The 18,958-nt window shown below is 34.0% G+C and overlaps 4 protein-coding genes across 7 annotated transcripts; 3 read left to right on the top strand and 1 right to left on the bottom strand.

Annotated features, from left to right (window-relative positions):
- The first annotated feature begins 460 nt into the window (after window positions 1-460).
- LOC18596589 (bidirectional sugar transporter SWEET2a-like) lies at window positions 461-2,781 on the top strand. Of its 3 annotated transcripts, none has more exons than XM_088807732.1 (6): window positions 461-955; window positions 1,500-1,536; window positions 1,636-1,852; window positions 1,962-2,069; window positions 2,163-2,333; window positions 2,491-2,781. In XM_088807732.1, the coding sequence occupies exons 1-6, from the start codon at window positions 895-897 to the stop codon at window positions 2,596-2,598; spliced, it is 702 nt and encodes a 233-aa protein (XP_088663858.1). In that variant the 5' UTR covers window positions 461-894; the 3' UTR covers window positions 2,599-2,781. The 3 variants fall into 3 exon arrangements, with proteins under 3 accessions (XP_088663858.1, XP_088663859.1, XP_007025233.3); XM_088807733.1 differs by having other exon boundaries at window positions 464-955; window positions 2,214-2,333; XM_007025171.3 differs by having other exon boundaries at window positions 472-955; window positions 1,962-2,120; window positions 2,214-2,333.
- Window positions 2,782-3,992: 1,211 nt separating this feature from the next.
- LOC18596588 (transcription factor GTE12-like) lies at window positions 3,993-8,547 on the top strand. 2 transcript variants are annotated; one of them, XM_088807219.1, is made up of 12 exons: window positions 4,015-4,062; window positions 4,172-4,241; window positions 5,067-5,846; window positions 6,088-6,151; window positions 6,225-6,365; window positions 6,443-6,507; window positions 6,594-6,654; window positions 6,737-6,820; window positions 6,953-7,074; window positions 7,180-7,246; window positions 7,873-7,994; window positions 8,135-8,547. In XM_088807219.1, exons 3-12 carry the CDS (start codon window positions 5,094-5,096, stop codon window positions 8,339-8,341), a joined length of 1,686 nt encoding a protein of 561 aa, XP_088663345.1. In that variant the 5' UTR covers window positions 4,015-4,062; window positions 4,172-4,241; window positions 5,067-5,093; the 3' UTR covers window positions 8,342-8,547. The 2 variants fall into 2 exon arrangements, with proteins under 2 accessions (XP_007025229.3, XP_088663345.1); XM_007025167.3 differs by having other exon boundaries at window positions 3,993-4,241.
- Window positions 8,548-9,552: 1,005 nt separating this feature from the next.
- EIF4E (eukaryotic translation initiation factor 4E) lies at window positions 9,553-11,671 on the top strand. Its single transcript, XM_007025165.3, has 5 exons — window positions 9,553-9,931; window positions 10,658-10,823; window positions 10,919-11,044; window positions 11,126-11,191; window positions 11,310-11,671. Exons 1-5 carry the CDS (start codon window positions 9,639-9,641, stop codon window positions 11,358-11,360), a joined length of 702 nt encoding a protein of 233 aa, XP_007025227.3. The 5' UTR covers window positions 9,553-9,638; the 3' UTR covers window positions 11,361-11,671.
- A 2,088-nt stretch (window positions 11,672-13,759) lies between these two features.
- Window positions 13,760-17,510, bottom strand: LOC18596585 (codeine O-demethylase-like). The gene is made up of 4 exons (XM_018122967.2): window positions 17,214-17,510; window positions 16,571-16,812; window positions 14,507-14,831; window positions 13,760-14,300 (listed from the first exon to the last, which is right to left on the bottom strand). Exons 1-4 carry the CDS (start codon window positions 17,493-17,495, stop codon window positions 14,034-14,036), a joined length of 1,116 nt encoding a protein of 371 aa, XP_017978456.2. The 5' UTR covers window positions 17,496-17,510; the 3' UTR covers window positions 13,760-14,033.
- Window positions 17,511-18,958: the final 1,448 nt, after the last annotated feature.

Raw genomic sequence — 18,958 nt, 5'->3', positions numbered from 1 at the left:
GACTGGTGAATATAGTGAAAGAAAGAAGGAAGGGGACAAATGTATGACATATACATGTTAATCCTTATTTTGTGATAAGCAAATAATTTTATTAAGAAGAAACAGCACATTTTCCCCAACCCCAAATATATTTGTTTTTCCACTTTGAGGTTTATATAAGAAGAGGTGGAGGAGACTGGAAGACTTGGATAGGATATGGAATAATCCAAAGGTTGGATATATCCACTTATGACATTTTGGGCACGAATAGAACATGTGGCTTACACGAGTATATGGAGTGGTTGTGCGTTGTATGTGTGTTAGAAAGGTCTCACATCAGGTGAGACAAGTCCACCAGCCCCACTTGGATCTGTCTATAATCCTGCGCCAGGAAAGTTGATTTCCATTCTACACCGTATGTGTTAACTAACTTTTCTTTAAGGGCAAACAGACATTTCTTTTTTTTATTTTTTTCTTTTCTTTTTTCAGTTTTTGTGGTTTGATTTCTATCTCTTTAATTTTGTGGAAAATATCCATGAAAATGGCAGTGATGTATCAGAAAGTAGAAATATCTTGGATGAGGTTGAACCATTTAATTTTTTGCCTGTAGAAGGTAATTGGCCTAGGCTGAGATGTTTTTTAAACTTATAGATTGTAATCAACACACAACATTAAAAGAGCATCAAATAATAGTGCCCAGAGAGAAATGATTGGACAATGAAAACTAGTGGTTTGTGAAATCTATCCAGTGGAAAATAAACAGAAAAGTTGCTTCTGTTTTTTTTTTTATGTGACTTGATCGTTTAGCTGGTGTCTTGTATAATTAGAAGCTTGCTCTTGGGATTTATGTGCAAAAGTACAAAGGAGGAAGAGAGAAAGAGGGGAAAAGATAGAGACATAGTTTGAGTTTTGCAAATGTCTTCTACAGCTTTGTCTTCAGTTTACGCAGTTTGCAGTGATGCAGCTGGGGTTGCAGGTAGCTTGTCAATATTTTCCCTGTTATCTGTCTCTCGAGCTTCCTTTTTCACCTCTCATGTTATGCTTGATGTCTAGTTTTGCCCGATATTTTGAAATGTCAATCAGCTAAACAACTGTTTTGTAAAGTATTCTACACGATGCGGCTTCCCAGTTTGACAATTTTCCATACCAATTCTTCCTTCTTCTTGCTTCTAGTTCTGTTTCTTTTAATGGCTGATTTCAGATATTAGCAAATATAATCATGGAATAGAAAAATGAACTACAATTTGATGGTTTGAGATAGAGTTATCAGTATCCAAGACCCTGGAACAGTTTAGATGCGTTGGTTACAGTTATCCATTTGTCTGCTCAACTGTTTAGAATTTGCAGAGGAACATAATCTTCATACATTGCTGAGAAAACAGCAAAGGGTGATAGGAAGTTTGAATTTCATTGTTGAAACACATTCTTATAAGATCAATTCTTTCTTCCATTTTGATTTGAATCGCCAGGCTGGCTTGAAGATTATTCTAATTCTCATCTGTTGATTTCAATTTTTTCAGGTAACATCTTTGCTTTTGTGCTGTTCCTGTCACCTATGTAAGTTATTTTAAACCTCTCTAAGGATGTAACAAAGATCATACGAGAAAGCTGAACAGGAAAGGCTCATTTACGAGAGTTTCTTTCTTTTTCTTCCAGACCAACATTTCGGAGAATAATCAGAAATGAGTCAACAGAACAGTTCTCAGGAATGCCCTACATATGTGCCCTCTTGAACTGCTTGATATGTCTCTGGTATGGCATGCCCCTTGTAAAACCTGGTGTTATCCTGGTGGCAACAGTCAATTCCACTGGGGCAGTTTTCCAATTGATTTACATCTGCATTTTTATTAGATATGCTGCAAAGCCAATGAAGGTACTTATGTTAAGAATTTAATAATTTGTTTAATGGCAGGATGGTCTTAGAAATGCCCTTTTATAGAATTTAACATGAGTGTCTGTTGTCCTCTGGATGTTGTTTGCAGCTGAAGATGTTGGGATTCTTGATATCAGTTTTTGCAATATTTGCTCTGATAGTTTTCGTGAGCCTGAGATTCTTGGACTCTCCATCACGGCAACTCTTTGTTGGATATTTAAGTGTTGCATCTCTGGTTTCCATGTTTGCTTCTCCTCTACTCGTAATTGTAAGTTCATCACAGTTTCTGATATATATTTCGACCCTCCAGACTGCAGAATTCCTTCTCACTTATGTTGTTTTCTGTACCTTCCCATGCAAGAATTTGGTGATCAAAATGAGAAGTGTTGAATACATGCCATTCTCTCTCTCTCTTGCAACATTCTTGATGAGTCTGGCTTTCTATGTGTATGGAATGTTCAAGCATGATGCTTTCATCTGTGTAAGTTTTCTCTCTTCCCCTCTTTTCCACTGATCTATTTTGTTCCAATGCCTACTGATTTAATCACTATCAGGGTCATGACTACCGAAGGTCCCCCAATTTTGGTCTCCAGCAATAACTATCCAAGTCTTCTTCTAATATTCTTCTCTTGGTACAGGTTCCGAATGGAATTGGAACAGTTTTGGGGACTGTCCAATTGGCCTTGTACGCCTATTATAACAGTGCTTCCAGAGAGGAGTTGAGGCATCCCCTGATAAATCCTTGAGAAAGGTGAAAGAAATATTGCTTGCCATTCAGCTTTTCCAGTTTGTTTGGCATAGGAAGTTTTTCGTTTTCCCTTGAGACCCTGGAATTTGATTTTTACAGCTGCATAATGCAAAGCAAATTCATGTTGTAATCTGTATATTTATCAGGCAACTTAGATTAAACACCTCTGGTGTTAATGTTATTATTGTTGTTGATCCTCAAAAGAATCAAACTCATGGTACTTATCATTATTGGAGGAAGAAGCTACCCGAATAATTACAAATCTAGTGATTGATGAAGCTTCAAGAACAAGATCATGGCACAAACACAGTTTTCTGGGCACTGCTTTCTTTCCACTAGAAAATACTAACTAACAAGGACAATTTGATGCAGTTCTGTTTAACTTACTGGCATTCTTTCTTTTGAGTTTCGACCACACACACAAAAGAAAAGGAAACAAAGAAAGAAAAAGATTATGAATTAGTACTTCTAAATTTATGGTCACATGCACTTATCTAAATATAAACATTACTTACATTACTATTAAAATTTTCAATTAATATCATAGGTCATTGAATATCTCCATTAATATAAAGACATAATGCTTTAAAAAGTTTTTCAACTATTTAAAAAATTTATTTTTTTATTGAGTTCAATCAAATTTTATATTTTTATTTTAAATTAAATAAGTATTTATAACTTAAGCACAACTATCAAAATAGCATTCGTCTTTTTATGACCACAATTGTCATGTAACAATGTCATTATGTTATATTAATATATTACGTCATCATTTATAATGACATGTTAATATGTCACGCAGTATAAAAAATTACATATATTATTTTAATTAATAATAATTAATCAACTATTAGTGATAAAGATATATTTGATTCAAAATAAAAATATAAAATTTTAATTAAATATTTATTTAAAATTTGTTGAATAATTTAAATATTCTATTAAGTGTTATTACTAATATAAATATACCAACAAGTTTATAATGAAGTTATAAAAAAAATCATGTATTATTACATTTTAAGAATATTTAATTGTTAATTTGCTAAAAAGAATGTATAATTACAAAAGGTCATTCTTCATTAATTTTTTTAAGAAACTTAAAAAGGTAAAAGTGACATGAAAAAAAACTACCAATAAAGAAGAAGATATTTAAAATACTAATAAAATAGCAAATTATTAAAAATTACATGTTAAAAGATATAAAAGGACTATAATACTTTTTGAGAATAATAATAATAATATATTTTCAATAATAATAATAATTTAGATTTAGATTTAGAGTAAATTAAATTAACGTTTTATCTTTATCCAATTTTTAAAATTTATTTAAATCATCCAGATAAAAAAGCAAAGGTACAAAAAACAGTCTGCGTCAACACGGAGAGAGTGAGATAGATAATAAAACCCTAGTCGAGAGTTTTGCACTTGCTTCTTTCCTTCTGGCAGTGGAGTAAGAGTAGCGGTGAGGAGATAAACCCTAGCTTTTTCTCACTCTCTCTTCTCTTCTTGCTTGTTTCTCCTTTCTTTTTTTTTGGATTTAACTCACGTCTCGCTTCTCCGCTCACTCGTAGCTCTATCGCCGTCGCGGATCGAGCGATCCATTGGTCGAATTTGATTTTTTTTTGTTTGATTCGATTTTCGGTAAGTTCCACAAAATCCTAGCTTACTTTTGTTTCCGAATCGGTTTAAATTTTCTGCTTTTGTTTGATTTGGTGAAATAATGTTGGAATGAATGAGTCGGCTAGGGTTTTGTCATGAATGAGTCGGCTAGGGGTTTGTCATCAGTGAGCTTCTGATTAGTTCTCTTCTATTACTTTTTTTGGGGGGGGGGGGGGGGGTTTAGTTTAAATTGAATATTTTTGTTCATCGTAACTTCTTTTTTTGTTTCCTCGAAGTTTTTATTCAAAATTATGTGTTTAAGTTCCAGAATTTTCAGTTTAAATTAGATATAACCTCCGTTAGGGTTTTGTTAATGCTTGATCCAAATTGAATTTCTTTTTTTTTTTTATTATATCTGTAGTCGTGTTTGTTCTGAAATTTTGCTCTTTGTTGGTCAACTTTTTGCCCTAAGATTTTTTTTTTTAATTTTTCCGTGAAAAATAAAATAAAATAATTGGCTTTGTATAATTTTGGGGTTTTCATGCTTTACTTGGTTTTTCGGTTTGGGCTATTGGTTTCTTCTCAATGCTTGGACATGAAGAAACCCATATTGCAATTGGTTAGCTTTTGCTTCTATTGAAGTTTCTTAGTTTTACTCATGATTCCATGCTAGCATGACATGTTACCATTTGTTTGATGAATTTTGTGATAAGCATTTTGTGTAACTATGTTGTCTGATTGTTTTGATATTGATCCTGCCAATAAAGTCATGCTTTTATGTATTATTTTTATTTAATAACTTATAGGTAGTTTGTAGCTGCTTCAAGAAATTTTATGGGCTTGTTTAATTTTTTTTTTTTTTTTTAGTTTTTTCCTGGTGTCTGGCATCACAAAATGATTGCTGCGGAAAGTGTTGTGCCAAAGCAGAGGTTGAAGATTAAGTTCCCTTCTCAAAGGATAGAAGCAATTTCTGCACCACAATCTTTTGAGTTTGGGCAGCAACTGAGCAGTTCTTTCGATGGAAAAAAGACATCATCTGCTGGGACTTTGAAAGTGACTTCAGGTGCTTACAAGCGTGGACCAGAAGGGGTGATTGTGGACAGTCAACCTGAGAAGAGGCGAAAGATGGATCGTGGTATGACTCAGCAGTGTTCTGCCCTACTGAAAGCACTGATGAAACATCCAGCTGGTTGGGTTTTTAATCAACCAGTGGATCCTGAAGCATTAGGGATTCCTGATTATTTCTCGATAGTAAAGAACCCTATGGATTTGGGTACAATTAAGTCCAAGCTAGTGAAGAATGCTTATCTTGGCATTGAGGAGTTTGTGGCTGATATTAATCTGACATTTTCTAATGCCATGCTGTATAATCCCGCTTCTAATAATGTTCATAAAATGGCAGAAGAAATGAATGAGTTTTTTGAGGTGAGATGGAAATCTTTGGAGGACAAATGGAATCAAGAAGATCTTAAAGGTGGGCATGGGAAAAATTTGAGTGTGAGACTGAAAGATGTTAATGAATCAAGACAGAGTTGTCCTAAAAGCCAGCTATCCCGAAATGACTCTTTGCCCAAGTCATCAAGGCCATCTGAGGATAAGGTTGTAAAGGTGCCTTTGAATGCAAGAGCAGCAGAAGTACCGTTCATGGTATTTCTAAACATACATGCTTATGCTTATTTGTGGTGATTTAGATTGTTGTAATTTGATTTAATTATTAAAGAAAGATGTTGGATTTGACAATTGCGAAGTAAGTCAGAGTTATAGTTAATGTAGTTTTTGCTGTAAGCATCCTAGTTCTGGCTTTTAAGTTATGTTTTTGCACATTCTATGTTGTTATCATAGAAGTTTGCATTTTTTTTTTATGCTGAGTTTCTTGGCTTGTTTATAGGTTGAGCTTCCTAAACCGGCACAGAAGTGTGTTAGCAGGTTGGCAGGAAAAAGCTTACAAAAAGGTATGAAGTGGCAGAATAAAGTCTCTGCTTTATGGCTCTTTATAGGGGAGCTAATTTGCGATGTGTCTTATAGGCACCACTAGTGGTGGGCGTGCTCATGGCTCTATCAATGCCAAGCCACCATTGAGTCCAGATGCTTGCAAATGCAGTTCATGTGGCAGCATTAAGTGTCAATGTAGCCTTCCAAGTGATTCAAACCATGCATCTTCCAGCGGTTAGTTGATAATTTCTTGTGCGACCTAAGTTTTGTTATTTTAGGCCATAACTTACCTTTTTTTTTTATTGGTTTAGATGTGACTTCAGAAAGATCATTGGGTGGAGATCTTAGAGCGTGTAGAACTGATGCCTCTAAACTGGTATACATAGTGCTTTTATAGTAGCATGATTATTGTTATGATTAGTGCCATGAGATATATTATTGATATTTTATATTAAAATCTAGGATTGCTCGGCTAAAAGCACATTGACATCACAAATGACCAAGTCTGATCCAGATTCTGATGGTGAGGAAACGTTTTGATCGTGTTTCATGATTTTCTACTTGATTCTTGATTCGAGTATTGAAATGCTTTTAAAAATGTTAAGGGGCTGTAAGTGCTCTGGATGATGAGAACGTTTGTCTGAGTTCTCAACTTACAACTCCTGCAACTGATGCTGCTTCTGGTGAAGGTCAGTTTATCTGCAGATATTAACTGTTAGTTTCTTCCTTTTGCCTTCAATAATGGATGTGGTTTGTGGTGTCATTGTAATTCTTTCTGTGGAACGTTCAATTAATTATTTTTTTTTCATTATTTGATGTAGGATTGTTAACTCCTATTTTTGCCATTCAAATGTCACCGAAGAAGGCTCTTCGAGCTGCAATGCTGAGAAGCCGTTTTGCTGACACCATTTTGAAAGCTAAGCAGAAGAGACTACTGGATCATGTAAGTTTCTGCTGGGGTATATTTTGGATGCCTGTTGTATATTTTATGTTGTGTGGTGTTGAATTAGTGTTGAATAGCAATAACTTATGCTGCCTTGTTACTTAGGGTGATAAAGTTGATCCAGTGAAGATGCAGCAGCAAAAGGAAAAATTGGAAAGAAGGCAGCGAGAAGGTGATCTATTATATTAAGCTTCACACTTGTTCTAGTTCTTGACTTTAATATTTGTTGCATTGTAGATGATACACTGATTATTCATGGTATTTTTTATTGATTTATTCCTTATTTTCTTTTGGCCTCTGAAAAATGAAAAATTTCTGCATACTCATCAAATAGAATCAAAAGAAATAAATGAAGTTCTCTGAAGGTGTTTCAAGACACATGTATGCCGTTTGAAAATCACTTATTCACTTAATTGTTATTACTTATTTATTTATGCATATATTTTCAATTGATTTTATATATGAACTGTTAAATGGCACAGCTTATTTTTTGCTTGTCTCCACCATATTAATTTTATCAGGATGACAATATCTGCCTTCCTATACAATATATTAAATTTGATCCCATCTTATATAACTTTTAATATTATAAAGTTGATGAAATCTTTATCTTATTTCTGAGATACCTATGTAGGCATGATCTTGTGATTGATTTGGAATACTAGCCCTTTCGGTGCATACTTATTTGGATGCTGGATATGGAGACTAACTAGTAGTTGTTTGAAGCTGGATAACTAATTTAAGTAAAGGCAATTGTGTGCTTAGAGGTCTTATGGATGATTCTTGTATTCTGTACAGAAAAGGCAAAGATTGAAGCTCAAATCAGAGCTGCTGAAGCTGCAGCAAAAATGAAGGCAGAGGTCGAGTTGAAAAAGCAACGGGAAAGAGAAAGAGAAGCTGCTCGAAATGCATTGCAACAGGTTAACAATTTAGTGTTTTCGTTTTGTCCATATTTCTACTACTGGCTTTAGGGGGTTAGATCACTCAGTGTAATACTGTATTCAAAAGTTGAATTCAGAGCATCAGCTGATGTTATTATCTTAATTGCCTGGATTTTCAGATGGAGAAAACAGCTGAGATTGAACAGAATGTGGAGATTTTAAAGGAACTCGAGATGCTGATTGGATTCTCTCTTTCTAATAACTGGCATGGTAGGAAAAATCCACTGCACCAGCTGGGTTTGTTCATGAAAGATGAGTATTTTGAAGACGGCCATGAGGATGCAGTTATGAATGAAGTTGGGGAAGAGGGAGAAATATTGTCATAAAGATATATAGCGCTCTTGTTTCTTTCATCTTGATTGCAACTGTCTTTGTTCCATCTCCTTGTTAATAGTTTTTTTGTGGGAGTCAGGAAAAAAGGAAATTAGTATTTGTAAATGAGGTATTTTTTCAGGGAATTGGTATTTTTGTAAACAAACACGTGTATATTTAATATAGAAAATATATAAATATAGTTTCCATCATAGCCGCACCCTCCCTTTTGCGTTTCTCTCTTGCTTTCTTTCTTTGTATGCATGTTTGATGTTTGTTGTGGCAATTAAGTCTTGAATGACATGGTATATCTACTTTAGTAAATAATCTTATCGCAGTAACTTTTTTCCCTTTTGTTTTCTAGAATCCATCAATGGAATTTTGTTCATTCCAGAAGAAATTTTGGACTTGAAAGCAAAAGTACCGTTCAGCGTCGGTCTCGTAACTGTTTGCTGTCATTAAAAAGGCATTGCTGTGTAGTTTTATGTACATAAACTAAAAGAGCCCATTTCCATTAGATAAAGTCACATAGATTATACAATCAAAACCTTAGTCCTTTAAAGTTTAAACTAACCTTACTGATTATACAATCAATACCCACATAAGCGAAACCTTTGTCATTTCAGTCACTGTTGTGTAAACACACACCAACAAGAGCAGTACATTACACAAGCAAAAGCTCTGTAATGAACTTACACCCTAGTTTCACTTACATGTGAACTCCAAATAGAACTAATTTCACATTTTCTTCAATTCCTTCCCAACAACAGCATCACGATTTCGATACGTTCTGATAATATCTATGAACTTCAACGCATGATACTGCGAAGAGAAAACAATGCAATGAAACAGAAGTCTGAAATTCTTGAGAAAGAAAATGCAAGCAAAGAAGTTGAATTAACAACCTAAATTAAACTTTAATTCCCAAATATGGTATCTTATAAAAATATTTGATGTTCGAGATATGGACACAACCCAGTTGCTGAAGCGGAGGGAAGAAAGGCTTGAAGGGATCGGAGGATAGATCTGTCTGAGTTTTTTCTCTTGATGGAATTACATAAGAAATTATAAATAATTAAATGAATATATGGTATTATTTCATAGAAAGGAAACTAGACATTGAAAAAATAAAATAAAAGTTTTTTTCTTATATTTGAATTGGGTCATTATATAAGATCCATGGGTCTTAGGCGTTGGGCTCCCCTAATTATCACCCCACAAAAATATTAAGAGAGGAAGCCTCTGTTTGCTGATAAAGGGGAAAGCCAAAGCGAATAGAAAGTGAAACAAAGAGAGAACGAGAGAGAAAATATGGGTGTGGAGGAAAATCTCAAATCTTTGAGCATCAGTGAAGAAGGGAACAAGAACCCTAACCCTAACGTAAAAGAGGACGAAGAGGAGGAGCCGGAGGAAGGTGAGATCGTAGGGGAAGAGGATGATTCGACGTCGTCTTCCTCAAAGAAAGGTGTAGTTGAGCAGCCCCACCCGCTGGAGCACTCCTGGACCTTCTGGTTCGATAACCCATCTGCCAAATCCAAGCAAGCTATATGGGGTAGCTCTATGCGACCTATTTACACTTTCGCCTCCGTCGAACAATTCTGGAGGTTACTATTTCCTCTTCTTTCTCTTTCCTATGCTTTTCCCATTTTTTTTTTAAATTTTCGATTTGAAGGTTGGGTCGCTAAGACAATGGAAATTTATCATTTATTTTTGGTTTTTTTTAGTTCTGTGGCTGATTTCTTTCTCTTCTTTTTCCTTATTACGATGATATGCTAGATTTTAGCTTTAGGCATCTGAAAGAGAAGATCTTTTTTCGTTTTCTTTTCTTTTCCGAATTTGGGTTTCGGTAACATTGGAGATATTTTCTGAGAACTGGAATTGAAGGTTTGTTCTTTGTCAATTGTTCCTAGGACTATTTTTATTTGATATATGATGGAATTCAGTGCAAGCTGTTTTCACTATTGTCGTTGAAAAATGTCTTGTGTAAGGATTTTGGAGCTGCCTTCCACAGAGATCTGTTTCCTTGGCCCCCGTTTCATACAATTGCATGTTATTGAAGTGATTTGTTCTTTTAATCCAATACATTCAACCTTGTGGAAAGCAGTATTGGACACAAGGGAACTTAATCTTTGTTTATTAAAATTTTGGGATTGTTGGTTGCTGCCTCTAGGTGAATAACTTTTGTGATCATCAAAGAACTGCTATGGTAACTGTGACCATGTTGCTGCCATTGATTACTGATTTCATGATTCACTTATTTTGTTAGTTGCTGTTTGTTTCTCCTGTGAATGTCACTTGAAGATTTACCTTTTGAATTTTTCTGATTACAGTCTTTACAATAACATACATCATCCAAGCAAGTTGGCTGTGGGAGCAGACTTTCATTGTTTCAAATATAAAATCGAGCCAAAGTGGGAAGACCCTGTCTGTGCTAATGGAGGAAAGTGGACTGTAACTTTGCCTAGGGGGAAGTCAGACACGTGTTGGCTGTACACGGTATTGTTTCAGCTAATGTCGTGCTTTCTTGTATATGTGAAATTTGATGCTTAATGGACACTGTGGCCTGATCTCTTATGTATCTGCTGTACTAGTTGCTGGCTTTGATTGGTGAACAGTTCGAGTATGGTGATGAGATCTGTGGAGCAGTTGTCAGTGTGAGAGGCAGGCAGGAAAAAATAGCACTGTGGACCAAGAATGCTGCCAATGAAACTGCCCAGGTGACTAAGAGTTACTTGGTTAGGAAAAATGGCTTGTGCAATATTAAAACCAGTTTTCATGGGTTTTTGTTTTTGATGCAGATAAGCATCGGAAAACAGTGGAAAGAGTTGCTTGATTGCAACGACACGATAGGCTTCATATTTCATGTAATGGCTTCTTTGAATTTGTACAGATCTTTCATATTATGCTGATTTCCCAAATCTTTTGTTTCAGTTTATATCCAAGTTGTGGGTTGCAAACTCATACTTCCATTTGCTCTTTCAGGAGGATGCAAAGAAGCTTGACAAAGCTGCCAAGAATCGTTACACCATATAACTTGTATAGAGTTCTCTACTAGATGCTGAGCGGACGCCCAATTGCTTTTCAGGACGCGTGAAGCACTTGTGGCCTTTCTTTTTGCCTCTGTTCGCATTCTCATTTGTTTCTCTTATGTCTGTTTCTACAAGAACGTTTAGCTATATCAGCGAATGTTATACTGCACTCCTTCAAAATTTCGGTTTGACCATTCATAGGATGCTTATCAGTTACGAGTCCTTTTTGTTCTATGGTTTTGGAAACAATGCCTCCTGTGATATTTATCTCTTAATCTTGCTAAAAGGTAATGACAGGGTTACCCTTTCACTTAACCTGGAATCATGTCAGACTGGATTTATCTGGTTAATTTGTTTCTATATGAGTTCCAGAATCTGCTGTTTGGTTTGGTTTGGTTTTGGAATTTGATTGCTAATAGACCAAAACAATGAACCTTGAACTTCTAGACTGAATCTGACCAATTAGTTCCTGCATGCCCCGGGCAATGAAACTAACAGTATGAGAATACAGGGCCTTGTCGAGAAACTGAAATTTCCATGGAATCGTGGATTGTCGAGTAGATCATGAACAGCTGCTATAAACAAGGATACTAGATTAAAAAGGAATGCTATGTTGCTGGGAAATCCAAATGGTTTAACGGCAAGTCATGACACCTGCCAATTAACAGCAGGCCTAAGCACGTTTCCATACAAACTACTGAAAATAGTGAGTACGTAGTAAAAAATGTCAAAGCAGTTCACCCTACCAGTTACAGAAAACCATAGACCCCTTCATGTTGGCTTCTCTCTTAGCAGAAATTGGAAACCATTAAGAAGCTCGAGGGTAAGACGACATTCTCGAACCAGGGTCTGGTCTCGCACCTGAAGAGCTTCTTCCCTGCACATTGCCACAACAAAGACCAGTTAATTACTCAGATTTAACGTTCAATCCTCTGGCACAGGAGAAAACATAGTAAACCGTTTCCAATACAACCTGGGCTTGTAGAGAATGTTGTGCTGCGAAATTGGGCTAGTTCAAGCAGAATGGGCTCAGGATTTGGCAGTGGTGGCCGCTGCTGCATTACGTTATGGTTGGTAACTCTGATCATCATTTGGTCTCTTGTAGTTCTAGCTGGTAGGTTGTAATGCCTTGGCGGCTTCGATTGAGGAGTTTTGGGGGCAGGGATTGCAAAGAGAATCAAAAGGGACAAAATGGATGACTCCATGCTTTGGGCTTCGATAGGACAGAGGAAAGTGTTTTTGGTTTATTTGATGATTGACTGTGAAGGGCGGTGCTGGGAGGAAGTGTCATGAAATCATCTGTTGTGCATGACTACCATGTGTTGTGGGGCTTGGAATTTGGAAGTCGGGAATTTACACTTGCCTTGCTATCCCTTTTTCGCTTTTCATCTCCGTCTTCCAAATCGTTTTGTTTTCACCATTTCTAAATGAAAGAGATGTTTCGAGACCTCTATTTTTTTAAAAAAAAAATGGAACACGATTCCATTAATGAAAGGGCATTGGACCTCCCTGTAAAAATCTTAGTCTTAATGCAGCTGTAAAAATTCTCTACAGCCTAGACAGAACATTCAGGCTGTAGACATGACCTCGCGTTACCAGCCCATCACACAGCATTCCTAATTCCTATCCCAAGGCAGCATCATAATCATATAAGTATCAACATACCATCAGCGTACAACCAGCTATTACACCTATTTACCATTCCCTTCGCATTCCCGTTACAAAAATTGTCTCAGAACTCTGTTCCTGCATCACGTCTTCACTCAAACACCAGCAGCATGTCTTGTGACCTTAATTTGTACTCCTTTAGCAACTTGATCCACCTTTTCATTTGGTTCCCGCAACATGTATTGGATTTGTCATCTGCTAATTTGAGAGTTCAGAGATTGAATCAACTTACAGTACTTGTCGAATCACTCTCAATCAACAAGTAATTTAAATAAACATACTTATAAATGATCAAAAAGATAATAAATAACTCTTTAATAACTAATAATCCAGCAGAATTGGAGTTCATTATTCCTACCGTTTTGGAAAACATCAATATTACCATACCTGCTTCGTTGTGCAGGACTCCTGCTTGCTTCCTTGGTTTTCCTTTTGATGACCGTTCAAAATTGAGTTTAAACTCGTAGATAGTAGTTTTTTTTGTTAGACAGTGATAAAATTATATAAATATTTCTATTGATACATTAATTTATCAACCTTATTTCTTAAGGTTAAGATATATATAGTATCATTAATTGAATTTTTAGATTAAGTTTTTCCTTGAAAAAGATCATTGTAATTAAAGATATGTGAGTTTACCAACCAATTACTAGTTTTATTGTGATCACACGCTTATACATCGTGCTCTTCATGTGCTGCTTAAACGCTTTGATTTATTGTGAAACATACTAGTAATTAACCACACAATTCCACACATTTTATTCATTTTAGTAAAATGTTATTCAAGGGACTGCTGGACATATCCAACAAACCATGACAAACAACTTATTTTTCCAACGAAGCCCTACAGAAGCAGCTGGGCTCACGTCTCATCTTACATACAATCAAAGCTGCATTTATTTTCATACCACACCAACTATATATATATATGCTACACATATTTTATATGATTCAATTTATTACCGAACCATATAGCATATATATAGACATATAAAAGTAGTTTTCAACATCAAGCAGAGTTGCCTTCTCCATTTTCAATCCTCATATGCTGCAGATATGTCTTTCCGTTGAGCTTACGGGAAAAGAAATCTTTGACGTATTGCTCCATCCCGACCCTTTTAAACAATGGTGGGTTCTTCGGATTTATCAGGCTAGGTGAAGGCCCAACCTCAGCCTCAAACTTGGGGTTGATGAAAAAGGCAACGGAGATTCTTTCTTTCTCTGAATTGGCTGTTGCCCTGTGCTCAATACTGCGGTAAATCCCGTTGCTGAAGATCTGGCAGCAATGAAAATCAAGAATCAGATCAACTATATTGTAAAGAATAAACCAATAAAAAACATTCGGAAAATTATGACAATGCTAGTTCGGTAGGTAGGGTTATCTCTTATTGTAAAGATTATTTATTCACAGCAATTTTTTTATTTTCCTTAAAGCCAACAAGAGAGAGAGAGAGAGAGAGAGAGAGAGAGAGAGAGAGAAACCTCAAGAATGTCTCCTACATTCACTACGAAGGCATCTGGGACGAAGCTTACGGGAAACCAAACTCCACCTTTCCTTATCTGAAGGGCATCTACTCCATTCACTTGGTTCAGTATGGTGAGAAGAGTTGCGTCAGAGTGAGGAGTAATGCCCATCACCAGCTCTGGTTGTGGACATGGAGGATAGTACGTCATCTTCACCGATTGCATCCCATCGTCAAACAACTCTATCATCTCCGTCACATCTATTTTCAAAGCTTTCGCCATCAAACTAAGTAGTTTCGTGGCAAGCTTCTGCAGTTCCAAGAGGTACGACTCCAAGGTATTTCTGCATGCAACAGCCAAAAAAAAAAAAAAGCACGAGAGATTAAAGGATAGTAGATTGCATGGTATTGAAGTAAAACTCACTTGTGCAGGCCGCAGATCAGGACCATAGATTAAGACTTGCAACCGGGTTTGTCAATGGGTTAAAAAGACGGAAAAATGGAGAAGTTATTAGATTGAATTTTTTCTGTAATTAAAATTTATTATGGGAACATTCTGATTTAGTTGTTTTGAAAATAATTATCAAGTCACATTAATGAAAATTATAAATTCATATATGTCATATAGTAATTTTTAATTACGTATCATATTTTATATAATTGACATATTTTTTATAAACAAACCAATTCATTTCTTTTGACGACAATATGTTAATTTTATAATAATAAAATAAAATTTTGATTTAGAGATTCAAATCATTTTAAATGGATATATATAGCGGTCAATTTGGGTAACTTTCTTAATTTGATAGGGGTAGAATCAGTTTTAAGATAGGCTGACACATAGAGTGCCAAACCTGTCTCCAGGTTTAGGAAATTTGTCTATTCGTTCAAATGTTTCCAACATAAGGGTCTCTTTGTTTTGACTAAAATATTTTTAGGACTTATATTTGTTTGGAACAAAGAAAAATTTATTTCAAATGTAAATTATTTTATGAGTCAATAAAAAAGTCCATTAATTACGTAAAACATCTTACTCCCTTACGAGACATAAGACATTTTTCAAAAAATTAAAAAAACATTCTTATACTAAATCTAATAATATAAGTTGGATGAATATTAATATTTAATTTAAAATATAAAAAAATTAAAAATATTAATATTTAACTAAAATAATTTTAAGTAAAAATAATAATATTTAAATTATTCAATACTATTAAAATATTAAAAAAATATTTTTTAATAAAATCATTCAATACAATTAAAATTTTTATTTATATCTAATATTTACTCCAACATTAATGGGAAGTCAAAACACGACACATATTTAGAGAAAGAAACACTCTCGCCGACTTCTTAGCAAACAAAGGCTTTTCCATAAAAGAGGATTACGAATTTTATGATGTGCCACCCATAAACACTAGATTTTTTCTCATGAAAGATATATTGGGGATTAATTTCTCTCATTTAATTAGTGTTTAATAAAATTACTTTTCAAAAAAAATTATTTATAAATTGACTAAATCTTACTAATAATTATAATAAAAAATATTTCAATGATCATCACTTAATGAATATATATTTATAAATATAAGTTTTCGATTTTTTTACAATTGATAAATATTGACATTTTTATAGTGTTATGGTAAAAAAATATGAGATGGAAATTTTTTTAAAAATTAGAGTTTAATTTCATTAGAGATATGTGATTAAATGTTTTGAAAAATATTATTATTTATTTTGTACATTTTTGTTTTCATTCTTAATTTTGATACGAAATTAGTGAGAATCAAATGACAGTATTGTTTTGTAATCAATTTTTATTTATCATTTTAACCCCCAATTAACTCTGCTAATAATGAAAAATATTTTTCACAAAGTGATACAAACAATATTAATTTTTTATAAAATATTTTATAAAAAAAATTTCTTCTACTAATTTTTTTTTATTATCAAAAAGAGGATAAATATTCAACTAACCATCATTGACTGTCTGTTTTTATTATTGATGTGCTTTTTTACTCAGCCTTTTCAAAATGATAATAATAAAAATAATAAAAATAAAAGAGAAGAGAGAGAAAACCTTAAGGATGAAGGGAGCTCTGGCAAGAGATGAGGCTTTCGTCTGTGGATAGGGTTGGTTATCATATAAAACCTGTCAGCCCAGTCAAGTTTTCCTGCTTCTCTGGCCGTATTGCCGTACCCTTCGACCTCACCTGGTCTCATCTTGTATTTCATTTTCTCTTCCAAGGGAAGCTTATAAAATTCTTCCAGCTCGTGTTTCAGTTTCTCCAGTAGTGAAGGGCTAACACCATGGTTCACCAACTGCAAAGCAATTCCACAAACCTCTTAGGTTCTATTGTCGTCAATATTGATTTATTGTAAACAGTTTTGTTCTTTATTTTTTGTTTTGTTCTAATCCTAGTGTAACAAACAAATATTGACATATGGGTCCAAACCTTGAGACTCTGTCAAGGTCGGAACATAGCAATAACATATCGTTAAAGGAACTTCACTACTTCAGAATAAGACATGAAGCAAATTTCATGCACATGCAAGTTTGACCCTTTAGTTGGATCTTGGAAGTAAAATCTCTCTCTCTCTCTCTCTCTCTCTCTCTCTCTTCTACATCTCAAGATCCAAAAGAATACTGAGAATCCCTTTGCTAACATGTTTTTACTGAACAGATGAAGCTTAAATTAAGGTGAATTGAGAAGAATTATAACCTGAAAGAGACCCCACTCTTTGCAAGTTGAGTGCAACTTCTCGAGTTCAAGACCATCATCCTCCCCGGAAACCAATCGAGTCATGTCGATGGTCGGGGTAGTTATTGGCGAGGGACTACCGTAAGGGAGGGAAGAAGGAGGTTCTTGATCTAAACGAATAAAGTTTTGTGGGATTGTGATTATCGGCTCTTTCACAAGCTCCTGAAGACTAATCTCTGAAAGAGAGTGGCTGAACTCTTCTACCTGTAATGATGCCATATTGCTAAAGTTGATGTGCCTCATTACAACCCCAATAGAAGGAGTATTTATAGGGAAACAGAGTAGCTTACTAAAAAAAAAAAAAAACTTGAAATGTTTATCGGAAACAGAAATTCCAGATTTACCAGGAATGTTAACAATAAGCAGATCGTACTTGGGTAAAAATCAAAAAATGGTACTAGCAAATTGAAATACTAGGTACTAACGAGGTTGACCCTTGTAATTACTATATAGTTTCAGATTTATTTCTTATGCTGCTTGCTGCAATATACATGCCAATTTCTATATATATATATATATATATACACACACACACAACAAATTTCATAGGAATCAGACCTACTTCTATGCATTACTTGTATATTGAAGCATTAAAATTTGAAGCTTCCCTATTAATTAACAAAAGTATTTAAATATCATTTGAGAAATCTTCAAAGTTGCATCCTTAGAGGAATGCCCATTGCTTCATACATGCAGAAATAATTTTATAGCAGGTATTTGAACATTGAGAGGAGTTCAACTCATCCCCAATATATCAAACAAAAGGTAAAATAGTATTGAAACCTATAACGTTGGATAAATGATTCAGTCAATAACTTTGTAAGTTGATCATCATTAAATAAAAGATTATAATGTTGGATTATCGTGTTTAGGTATTAAATTATAAAGGGATAAGGAAGAAAGTTGGGTATATGATTTTGAATTAAAGTTCATCAAGAGTAGGGCGGACCTAGTAGTTTTTATAAGTGGTGTAATAATTAAAAAATATGTTAAAATCCATAAATTAGAAATTTTAATATTAAATTAAAAAAAATATAAATTCAATATATTCATTTAATACTTTGAAGTAAAAATATCTAAAAAAAAGCTATAATTGTCTATGATAGTATCAGTAAAAATATTATAAAATACATCTTTTTTAATATGTGTCATCAAGAAATTATTCATCCACTCATCACTTATCACTCATTCTATTACGTAGCTTGTGCTTTATAAATTTAATTACTAAAAAAACTCTTTCAACTGACATTGTTGCAACTGAAAAGATCTATGCAAGTTTTACCAACAAATAAACTAAATGATACATAATATTAATTTCTATTTGTCTCAACCATCACCAATTCCATTGACTTTAACAAATTCCTCATCTAAACGCAAGTTTGCAATATAGTTTTCAAGCTAATTTTCAAATGCCACTAAATCCACTGTTGAAAAATCCAAAAGATACAATTGATCTATACGAATCAATCTTTGTTGAAAGTAGAAAATGAATTGTTAGTATTTGAATTTTTGAATGAGAAAAATAGTTTAGATTTTAACTTTTTTAATAAAATCTTAAATTAGAAAATGAAAATTTTTTTTATCTTTTCATGTAGTATTAAAATAGTAATATATAAATTATTTTTTAATAAATTTATTTTTTAATAATATTTAAATATTATTTTTAAAAAATATTTTAATATTATTAATATATAGATTTTTTAATA

Source organism: Theobroma cacao, chromosome 6, assembly GCF_053813885.1.
Source record: "Theobroma cacao isolate CCN51 chromosome 6, ASM5381388v1, whole genome shotgun sequence".
Classification (NCBI taxonomy): domain Eukaryota; kingdom Viridiplantae; phylum Streptophyta; class Magnoliopsida; order Malvales; family Malvaceae; genus Theobroma; species Theobroma cacao.
The sequence above is the reverse complement of the archived record's forward strand: the minus strand, read 5'-3'. Positions and strand labels throughout refer to the sequence as shown.